Raw genomic sequence first — 11,001 nt, 5'->3', positions numbered from 1 at the left:
GTTGGACAGTGTTCTGGAAGCTACCAGCATGAGTTTGTCCAAACTGTGGGAGGCAGTTGAAGACCGGAGTGCCTGGCATGCTCTGGTCCAGGGGGTCACGAAGAGTCAGACACGACTAAACAACTAAACAACAACAACATGCAGATGGTGTGCCTATCTAATTCTGACAGTTGACAACTGAGGCCCAGTCATCAGGGCCTCAAACAAGTCAGGGATATCACATCCTGAGGCTAGGAACTAGCCTAGTAACAATGACTACCGTAGATTCCGGCATATTAGGCGACAGGGTGTATAAGACGACCCCCCAAATTGGCAGCTGCCAATTTGGGGGGTCGACTTATATGCCCAGTCTTATACACCACAGCTTCGCTGGGCAGCAGCAGTGGGTGGCGGGCTCCACTCCGTGCCGGGAGGAAGCTGCCCAGCGAAGCTGGGTTAGCATTGCTAGCCAGCTTCGCTGGGTGGCTTCCTCCCCGTGCGGAGCCTGCCGCCCACTGCCGCTGCCCAGTGAACCCATATCTGGGTGACCCCCAACTTTTTAGAGGATTTTCTGGGGTTAAAAAGTCGTCTTATACGCCAAAATCTACGGCAAGTCTCTCTCTCTCTCTCTCTCTCTCTCTCTCTCTCTCTCTCTCTCTCTCTCTCTCTCTCTCCCCCTGTGCCTCAGAGCCCTCTAGAGGCAGGTTTATGTATAGCTTCAGGACTTCCAAATCCCAGGCATTCTATAGACCGGGGTGGACCATACAGAATGCAAGAGCACTTTCACATGGAACCTGCGGGTCGCACACTGCCTTGGTGTGTGACAAAATTTGACGCCCACCTCTCGTCCTCGAGCTGCTGTCCCAAAGTCAGCTAAGCAAGGCATTGGGTTTTGGGAAGGGGGCACAAGGCTCTGGCAGGGTCCTAGAGCCCTGCTACTCCATTCTAAAGCTGAACAAGTTGTAGCTAGGCTTTGAGAAGGAGTCAGAAGGACTCTAGGACCCTGTCAGAGCTCTTGCGCCTCCTTCCCAAAACCCAGGGCCTCACTTCCTCTCTGACTTTTGGATGGCAGCTGGGGGGGGAGTATCAAATGTGACCGAGAGCCGTTTAAAAATGTTGTTCTTAGGCTGTGCTTTGAGCCACCCTGCTATAGACACTTGGTTGGATAAAATATATTACCCATAGTAAATTTCTAGCATTTGTAGAATGAAGTAAAATCTACAGGCACTACTCTTTGGAGGGTGAGAAACTAATGGGTCCCAACTCCTTCAGGGTTGTCTCCAGATGATTTTTACTCAAAGCAGACCCATTGAAATGAATGAACCTAACTTAATAATGTCTATTAACTTCAACCAGTAACATGCAGTGCTTTAGTTTGCCCTGGAAATTTAAGCAGACCCGCAGGCATAGTGGCATAGCGTTGGTTTCTAGTGCCCCGGGCAAGGCAAGTATCTTCTGCCCTGTCCACTGATAAGCTGGAACGAAGGGGCAATAGCTCAGTGACCTACCTGAGTGGCAGACCTGGTGCCCTCTGAGTGTCAAGGATAGTGGAGAGTGGGACAGGGGATTGGGTGAAAGCAGGTATCTTTCTAAAACCCATGCAGAGGGCGCCTTAGCAACCGACCGTCACCAAAATCCACTCCCGAGTCCATTTGCACAAACATTGGGAATTTTCTGTCTGAGGGGGAACATTGGGAATTTTCTTTTGATTTTTGCTCCCCGAAGAATTTTGCACCCAGGGCAACCGCCCTGGAGGCCCCACCCTTGCTACGCCACTGCCCATGCCTGAAGATCCAGAGTGTTGTAGTGGTTAGTCCTGGACTCAGCCATGAAGTTTCCTGAGTGTGATCTTGGGTGAGTCCCTGCCTCTTTTAGCCTGTGGGGAGAACCATGGGTACAGAATGCTGCAGTGAGGCTCCTCATGGGGTCTCTGCCATGGGAGCATATTCACCCAGTGCTTTTCAAGCTGCACTGGCTCCCGGTGGAGTACAGGGTCAGATTTAAGGTGCTGCTTTTGACCTTTCAAGCCCTTCACGGCCTAGGACCCTCGTACCTAGGGGACCGCCTCTCCTGGTCTGCCCCACGGAGGACCTTAAGGTCCATATATAGCAACACCCTAGAGGTTCTGAGCCCTAAGGAAGTTAGATTAGCCTCAACCAGAGCCATGGCCTTTTCAGCACTGGCTCCAGCCTGGTGGAATGCTCTGTTTCATGAGACCAGGACCCTGCAGGATCTGTAAGTCAGCCAAGTGTTTCACTCTTTTCACTCTCTTTCTCTGACCTATGAATGACCTGTTCTCCTTGTCAGCTCCCTGACCTTGGGCCAGTCATTGCCTCTCACCCGAACCTACCTCACAGGGCTGTTGTGAGGATGAAATGGAAGAGAGGAAGAACCAGGCATTCTCCTGGCAGAAAAGGTGGCGAGGCGTTTGCCCACCTAGGTGTGTGACATCATACTGGGTTCATAAGGAAAGGGTTAACTAATTGTAAAATGACTAACCAGTGGGAACCCAGAGGGCAGAGTTAGGGTGGTTGAGAAGACAGTCGGAGGTTTGGAAGAGACAGGGGGGAAAAGTCTGTGGGTTGGGCTAGAGAAATTGCTAAGAGGAGCCAGTCAAACAGTTGAGATAATCAGCCAGAAGGTATTAGGAAGGTATGGGCTGGTAAAGATACTGACAGGAATATTATCTGAGAAACCATAAAATTGTTAATGTTTGTAAAATAAACTTGGGGTTTTTTTGGGTTCACTTTTAACAACTGTCTGGACCCAGTGTTTTACCAGAGAGTAAGGGGTTGGTGGCAGCGGGGAAGTCAGCACAGTGGTGGCACAGGGATCAATAGACCGTTAAACATCTGGGGACCCTGTGTGATCACCACAGGTGGGTTATGAATGCAACGAATCAATAAAAATAAAAGCTCTTGACGCGACAAAGAATATCAGAACGCAACAACGTGGATGTCTTTATATTTGCTCTTTATTGGTGTCTATCTAACATGGAAGTTCTGGGAAGGCAATGCGGGTGTGTGTGTGTGTGTGTGTTTCCCACCACCAAAGAATATTCATAGCTCCTCGCTCTTTCTCCAAGCCAGATGTGATATCTTGGGGAAGATCGTTACTTGTACATCAAGATTCAGGGCATCTAGAGGAGAGCAGAGCAGAGAACGTGGACCAAGGAAGACGTTGAGGAAGCAGGTGTCACCCACTCTCGGAAGGAAGCTGGACTGCGGGGATTCAAATCAGGATCCGACCTTGTGGCCACTTAGCATTTCTTGACGTTGCATTGCCCCATGTTGATGGAAGGACAGGCCTTCACACAGGTTTGGTCAGAGCACACGGTGACGCAGGGGTTCCCGCACTTTGTGGCGCATGTCTTCACCCCGCCACAGGGGCCGGAGCACTTAGTAGCACAGGGAGTGACGCTCACGTTGCCGCAGGCGTCCTGGCAGACGGTGGCGCATGCGCCCCCAGTTGGGGCTGGGATGGGAGCCACGCAAACAGCCCCGCAGGGATCCTGGCACACAGAAGCGCACTGACCCTTGCTCGGGGCCACGCAGACGGAGCCGCCAGAGGTGGTGCACACTGTGGCGCATGAGCTGGAGCTTTGCTGCGGGGTCACGCAGACGGAGCCGCAGGGACCCTGGCAGACGGTGGCGCACTGCGGCTGCTGCGGGGTCACACAGACAGAGCCGCATGGGCCCTGGCAGACGGTCGAGCATTGACCCTGGCCTTGTGACACGCAGACGGACCCACCGGGGGTGGCGCATACGGTCGGCCCCTGGTTCTGCAGGGGGGTCACGGAGATGGAGCCGCAAGGACCCTGGCAGACGGTGGCGCACTGGGGCTGCTGTGGAGTGACACAGATGGAGCCTCCAGGAGTGGCGCACACGGTGGCACATTTAGGAGTGCAGGCATCTCCGCACGATGACTGAGATGGGGTCACACAGACGGCGCCTCCAGGAGTTGCACACACGGTGGCACTCTTAGTCTTCACGCAGGAAGGAGGAGGAAGGCAGGGTTGCTTGCACTGGTAAGACATCTTGGTGGGGAGGTTTTAAGCTCTGGAAGAGAAATAAATCATATGAACAAAGGAGGAACCAGCTGAATCAGGCCAGTGGCCCGCCTAGTCCAGCTTCCTGGTGTCACAGTGTCCAAATCCCACCAGCAACTGTAAAATCTAGGTAGACTGCCTCTGGAGCTGGAGGTTCCATAAGAGAATAGAAAGACCCTGGTGGATGTGGAGCCTGTGGCCCTCCAGAAGCTACTCAACGATAGCTCCCATCGTCCCTGAACATTGGCCGTGCCAAAGGGGGATGGTAGGGTTTAGACTCCAAGAACATTGGCTGGTGGAAGGTATAGTCCAAGAACATTTTGAGGGCCACAGATCCCACATCCCTGATATAAGGACTGCAAGTTAGATTATCCTCCAGCAGGGCCAGGGCCTTCTCAGTGATGGCTCCAAGCTGGTGGAATGTTCTGTCCCATGAGACCAGGGCCCTGCAGGATTGAACTTCCTTCCTCAGGGTAGAACTATTCCGCCTGGCTTTCAATTTGAACCTGGCCTGATTTATTATTCCCCTTCCTCCCCTCCCCTTTATATGAAGATTACCTGCTCTGGGATCCCACAGCTAATTCTCCCCTGGTCTCCTCACTGGCCCAAGTGGGACTAATTTAGCCAGCTAGCCCTGGTGGTCATCTAATGCTTATTGGATGGATTTCCCCCCTAAATTGATTCTTGATTTTATTATTTACGCTTTATACCATATTTTATGCTGTTGGGTTTTTTTTTGTAGCATCAAATGTTTTAAATTTGTTGTTAGCTGCCCTGAGCCTGGTTTTCTGAACTGGGAAGGGCGGGTTATAAATAAAAAAAAATATATTATTTATTATTAAACTCTCTGATTCAATAGTTCCCTGCACTTCTTGTCCAGTTCTCCCTGAGCAGTGTTGAACTCAATCCTACTGTGACATCACAGCTGCTTAGCCAATGACAGGGCTCTTGACCCCTTTGCTTGTAAAGACACACAACGACACCGAAGGAGATGAGCCAATGGTTCCAGCCAGGAGCACAGAGTTTGGGAAGAGTGTTGTGATAGTGGAGACATCAGAGGTTATTGTGGGGGAAGAAAATTACAGATCATACAGATGGGCCCTTAGCTATGTAAATCACAACCAGCAGCAGAGCAACTGTTAATTATAGTGTCTAGGGCTGAACAGCTGCTTCTAACAAGTTCTTACGAATGCTGAGTACATTGGCAGTTGTTCCTTGAAAGTTGCCCCATAGCTCTTAAAGGGTATGGGAGATGCTTTTCGACTGCAAGTGGGTGTCCATAGATGTTGTTCAACACAGTCTGGGTGTATCACAACCTCATTTTTAAATGAATGGGGGTTGGGGCCACTCTGATGCACACAAACCAGTTTGCTCAAGGTGACCTTAAATAATGCTGCGTTGTCTCAAAGGAGATTATGGCACCTCCTCAGTCCCTTTGCAAAATAATAACAATGAGAGGCTCTAGTTAAGTGTTGGAGGAGACTCCTGAGAGTCCCGTGGACTGCAAGAAGATCAAACCGATCCATTCTGAAGGAAATCAGCCCTGAGTGCTCACTGGAAGGACAGATCCTGAAGCTGAGGCTCCAAGACTTTGGCCACCTCATGAGAAGAGAAGACTCCCTGGAAAAGACCCTGATGTTGGGAAAGATGGAGGGCACAAGAAGGGGACGACAGAGGACGAGATGGTGGGACAGTGTTCTCGAAGCTACCAGCATGAGTTTGACCAAACTGCGGGAGGCAGTGGAAGACAGGAGTACCTGGTGTGCTCTGGTCCAGGGGGTCACGAAGAGGCGGACACGACTAAACGACTAAACAACAACAAAGTTAAGTCAATGTAGCTCATATGAGACTTGAGATGGACCTCCACATGTGGCCCTAAAAATATTGTTGGGCTGCAACTCCCATCAGCCCCAGCCAAAATGGCCAATGACCATACATGATCGGAGGTACAGCCTGGCAACATCTGCCCATATACTGTGATTCCACCGGAACACAGAAACCCTGCAGGATGTGACATCAGTCACGGACTTCCTCTTTCTCAGAATGCCATTTTCAGTTCCCCTGCCTTTATGGTTCCCATGTTGTGCTTGGAAGCGCATGGGCAAAGGAGACTGAAATGACAGAGGCCGTCATGGTGGTTGCATAAGATTGTCAGTGGGCAAGGGAATGAGTCTTCAGGGCCCCTCCATCCTCCTTGCCCTTCTTTCACTCAGAGGAACATCAGAAGAACCTGGCTGCTGGATCAGACCAATGGCCCATCTAGTCTATAACAACAATAATAAATTTTATTTATACCCCACCCTCCCCAGCCAAGTCTGGGCTCAGGGCGGCTAACACCAGATATAAAAACAATTGATTGAAATACAACATAAAAAACAAGATTGAAATACAACATTAAAACTTTAAAATGCAGCCTCATTTCAGTGGAAACTCAAATCAAAACTTTTTGGGGGATGAAAACGTCAAGTCTTCACCAAGGCTAGCTATCCAGACTGGTTCTACATGGGCCAGAAAAAAAGCCAGGGAAGTCTCCAAATAGGAGTTCCATCACAGAAGGAGAAATGAAAAAGGAAAGAGGGGGAGGGGATCAAGTTGATTCCAAGCCGAAGGCCAGGCGGAACAACTCTGTCTTCCAGGCCCTGTGGAAAGAAATCAGATCCTGCAGGGCCCTGGTCTCATGAGACAGAGCGTTCCACCAAGTCGGGGCCAGTACTGAAAAGGCCCTGGCTCTGGTTGAGGCTAATCTGACTTCCTTAGGGCCCGGGACCTCTAGGGTATTGATTGCTATTTATGGACCTTAAGGTCCATAAATAGTCTACCATATCCTGTTCTCACTGTGGCCATACAGATGCCCCAAGCCGGACCTGAGTGCCAGAGCAACTCTATCCCCCTGTTTGTGGTTCCCTGCAACTGGTGTCCAGCGACATCCTGTCTCTGACCAGAGGGAGAACGGAGCCCTTCCGTCTAGCAGATATTGCCAGCCTTACGCCTCTGTGAATTTGCTTAATCCCGCAAGACGAATCATCAGCAGATACAGAGTACATTATGCAAATGAGGAAAATTTTATGAGTGCGTGTTTAATTTGCATAATTTTAACAGGGCGTTCAGCTTCTGTTGTCCCAGAATTTTGAACGGCTGCAGCGCAGCCTTGCAAAATTCCACAATTCATTGCTGATGGATATATATTCAATGTGCGTGTTAGCACAAGCCTGGGATGCGTCTTGCGTGTGGAAGTGCCATTGCTCAGAGGCAGAGCGCCAGCTTCTCTTGCAGAAGGTACCATTTTCAGACCCTGCACATCTCTAGGTAGGGCTGCTGGGAGGGATCCTTGCCTGAAATCTTGGAGTGTTGCTTCCAGTTGGTGTGGACAGTACTGAGCCTAATGGACCACCTGTCTGACTTGGCATAAGTCAGCTTCCGTGTTCCTTTGTAACCTGTAGCTTACTAGTGGAGCGCATGTTTTTTTTCATGCTGATGGTCCCCAATTCAATGGCACCTCCAATTGGAAAGATCTAACAGCTGATGACAATAAAGACCTCTCTCTCTCTCCAAGACCCCAGAGAGCCTCTGCTGGTCACAGTAGACCAGCGGTTCTCAACCTGTGGGTCCCCAGATGTTGTTGGACTACCACTCCCATCATCCCTGAGCTCTGGCCTTGCTAGCTAGGGGTGATGGGAGTTGTAGTTCAACAACATCTGGGAACCCACAGGCAGTAGACTATTCTGAACTGCATGGACCAATAGTTGGGCTTGGTAGTACAGCTTCCTGTTTTGTCTTTGCTATCAACATAGGAGCATCAGAAACTGCACTAGATCTACTGATGCTATCATCTACACTGATGGGCAAGGGATCTCCAGGATTTCAAGCAGGGGGGTCTCTCCTAGTCTTACTTGGAGATGCTGAGGATAAGATCTGGGACCTTAAGCGTGTAATTCATAGAATCATAGAAGTGTAGAGTTGGGGTCCCATCTAGTCCCACCCCCTGCAATACAGGAATCTCAGCTCAAGCATCCATGACAGATGGCCACCCAACCTCTGCTTCAAAACCTCCAAGCAAGGAGAAACCACAACATCCCAAGAGAGTCAGTTGCGAGAAAGTTTAGTTGGTATCTCGTTTCTCGTAATTTGAAGCCATTGGCTCGTGTCCTCCTCTCCAGAACAGGAGAAAAGGAGCTCGCTCCATTCAGATGCTCTACCACTGAATTATGGTCACATGAAAAGTGTCTGCTGGATGTTGCCCAGAACCCTGTTTTCACTGTGGCCAAACAGATGCCCACGGCAACCAGAACATGAGTGTAACAGCCCTGAGGTTCTCAGCAACTGGTAATCAGAAACATACGCTCTCTGATAAAGCTCCTTCGCTTTCAATGCACCTTTGAAACATCCTCATTGACAACCAGCATCTTTGGAAGAAGCCCTCCCTGACACTCCTCCTTTCTGTATGGGTTGGCCATATTGCAATATGGTGGACAGGGACAGTGTCTTCCACTGGAAACAGTTTAAGTTACGGGGTGCAGGCCAGGCCATGTGACACACATAGCTTTGCTCTCTCCCACACTGTTGTCGCTGCTTGTTCACTGTTCTATCTAAGCTTCTGCCACAACCTCATCGCAACTGTTGCCCAAGGCATCTGCCCCACTCTGCCTTATGGTAGAGATGGCCGCGGACAGCTAATGGACAGTTTTGTATGGAGGATTCATTCAGATGAGACACTATCTGCAGTCTGAAGTGGTATAAAGGCATCCTGGCCTCCGCTTGGGGAACTTCAACAAGAGGAGAAGCCACCAGCCTTACAGTGGTGCCTCACAAGACGAAAAGAATCCGTTCCGGGAGTCTTTTCGTCTTGCGGTTTTTCCGTCTTGCGAAGCAAGCCCATTAGCGGATTAGCGCTATTAGCGCTATTGGCAGTTTAAGGGCTATTAACGCCTATTAAAGGCTTAAGGGATTAGCGGTTTAGCTGCTAAAATGCTTTTAGCAGCTTAGCGCTTCAGAAAAAGGGGTTTTGGAGCGGAAAAACCCCTCAAAATTTTCGTCAATTTTCGTCTTGCGAAGCAAGCCCATAGGGAAATTCGTCTTGCGAAGCACCTCTGAAAACGGAAAACCCTTTCATCTTGCGGGTTTTCCGTCTTGCGAGGCATTCGTCTTGCGGGGCACCACTGTATTTCTGAACCTGTTGGGTTTGAACACTAAGATTTGTCGATGGTGGGTTGTTGTTTTCTGTATTAATTTTTTTTAATTGAGCTTTGATCAGTTGGAAGAGCATCATAGAAATAATCTATTTGAATGAGTGAATGAATAAATAAATAATATTTGGGACAGCTGCAAACGTCTGTTTGAATGGACAAACAAATACTGAACAATAATAGAACCAACAGCGCAGTAAAGCAACAGGAAGAACTTTCTGACTGTAGGAGCTGTTTGGCAGGGAAATGGTCTCCTCCACGAGGTTGTGGACTCTCCTTCCTTGCAGATTTTTAAGCAGAGGTGAGGGATGCTTTAGCCGACATCCCTGCATTGAGGTGGATTGGATGACCCCCACCTCACTGGGGGTCCCTTCTAACTCTACAATTCTATGATTCTATGATACTACTTCTCCAATGAAGATCAAAATTGGAGTGGCCCAAACTTGTAAGTAATTTGGATGAGGAATGACTGTTGTTGGGCCAAGTCTCCCACCAGCCCCAGTTGGCATGACCAGTAGTCAGGGATGATGGGAGTTGTAGTTGAACCATGTTCTTGGGGTCCAACTCCAATCAGCCCTAGTTGGCATGGTCAATGCTCAGGGATGATGGGAGTTGTAGTTCAACCATGTTCTTGGCGTCCAACTCCAATCAGCCCTAGGTGGCATGGTCAATGCTCAGGGATGATGGGAGTTGTAGTTCAACCATGTTCCTGGCGTCCAATCAGCCCTAGTTGGCATGGTCAATGCTCAGGGATGATGGGAGTTGTAGTCCAGCAGGACCTGGAGCTTCTGCATCCCTGCAGTAAAGGATGTTCTCTGAAGGGCTCTTACTGCCTAATGTAATTGAGAATCCATTATTCCACCTTCCTGCTCCTACTCCCTGTTATTATTCCTATTTTTTAGAATGCCACCAAGGTGTCGGCTGCTAATCCCATGTTTAAGAGAAGCCACTTACACCTCCACTGAAGAGAGAGCTGCTGATGGTATCACCACCATCAGGCATTCTCCTTCTACCTCTCTTGTTCTCTGATCTCCTTCCTTGAGTCTTCCTCCAACCTTGGTTCTCTCACCCTCCTGGCACTTCTTCGCTCCTCTGTAATTCTCCTCTGTTGCCACTCATTTATTTTAAGAAATTGCCTCCTCTGAAATGAAGGCAGGGAAGTCCCCCAATGGCAACACCTTGAACAGAATGGCCAAAATCTCATTGGCTGTCGTAAACCATCCCCGAAGCCATCGGCGGAAATTACAACCTTTGGTACTACTAATTTTTCCTCCAAGTGGGGAATAAAACCCAATAACCAAAAGAATGCTGTAATAAGCAAGCAGCCTGGCTGTAGCCTAAAATCGTTTGTCAAGAGCTCAAGAGAGACGGGCTCTTCCATGAGAGCGGGAGAGATCCCAAGATACTCACCACAGTAGATGGCAAGAGCAGGATGATCCAAGAGTCCAAGTTGAGTTTGGTGGACACACCGAGCTGGCCGCCTCTTTTATATGACTTCCAAGAGGCAAGATCCCGGAAAGATGGTGCCCCGAGGGATGGGAAGCTTGTTAAGAGCACCCAAAGCTCGCCCCACCTAGTCATCTCCAAATTGCTGACAGCCCTCATTAGTTTGAATGGAATCCTCCTAACATGAGCGGAAGGACTTTGGAAATGAGAAGGCTGGGTCACGTGAAGCTGGTTGGACCCACATGGAAGTGGGAAAACAAAGAACGGGGATAAATTGTTTATTTTAAGGAACTAAATATGGATAGATGGATGAATGGATAGATGAATCCTCACTTCTGTTCCTGT

The 11,001-nt window shown here is 49.4% G+C and overlaps 1 protein-coding gene across 1 annotated transcript; it reads right to left on the bottom strand.

Annotated features, from left to right (window-relative positions):
- Nucleotides 1-2,935: 2,935 nt before the first annotated feature.
- LOC310666162 (uncharacterized protein) lies at nt 2,936-10,699 on the bottom strand. The gene is made up of 2 exons (XM_083416827.1): nt 10,621-10,699; nt 2,936-4,037 (listed from the first exon to the last, which is right to left on the bottom strand). Exon 2 carries the CDS (start codon nt 4,013-4,015, stop codon nt 3,239-3,241), a length of 777 nt encoding a protein of 258 aa, XP_083272953.1. The 5' UTR covers nt 4,016-4,037; nt 10,621-10,699; the 3' UTR covers nt 2,936-3,238.
- Nucleotides 10,700-11,001: the final 302 nt, after the last annotated feature.

Source organism: Podarcis tiliguerta (genome assembly GCF_965153285.1).
Source record: "Podarcis tiliguerta genome assembly, chromosome: 16".
In the NCBI taxonomy this organism is placed as follows: Eukaryota; Metazoa; Chordata; class Lepidosauria; order Squamata; family Lacertidae; genus Podarcis; species Podarcis tiliguerta.
The sequence above is the reverse complement of the archived record's forward strand: the minus strand, read 5'-3'. Positions and strand labels throughout refer to the sequence as shown.

What these genes read in the sequence shown, in the direction of transcription:
- LOC310666162 (XM_083416827.1), bottom strand. Translation starts at nt 4,015, where the DNA reads ATGTCTTACCAGTGCAAGCAACCCTGCCTTCCTCCTCCTTCCTGCGTG.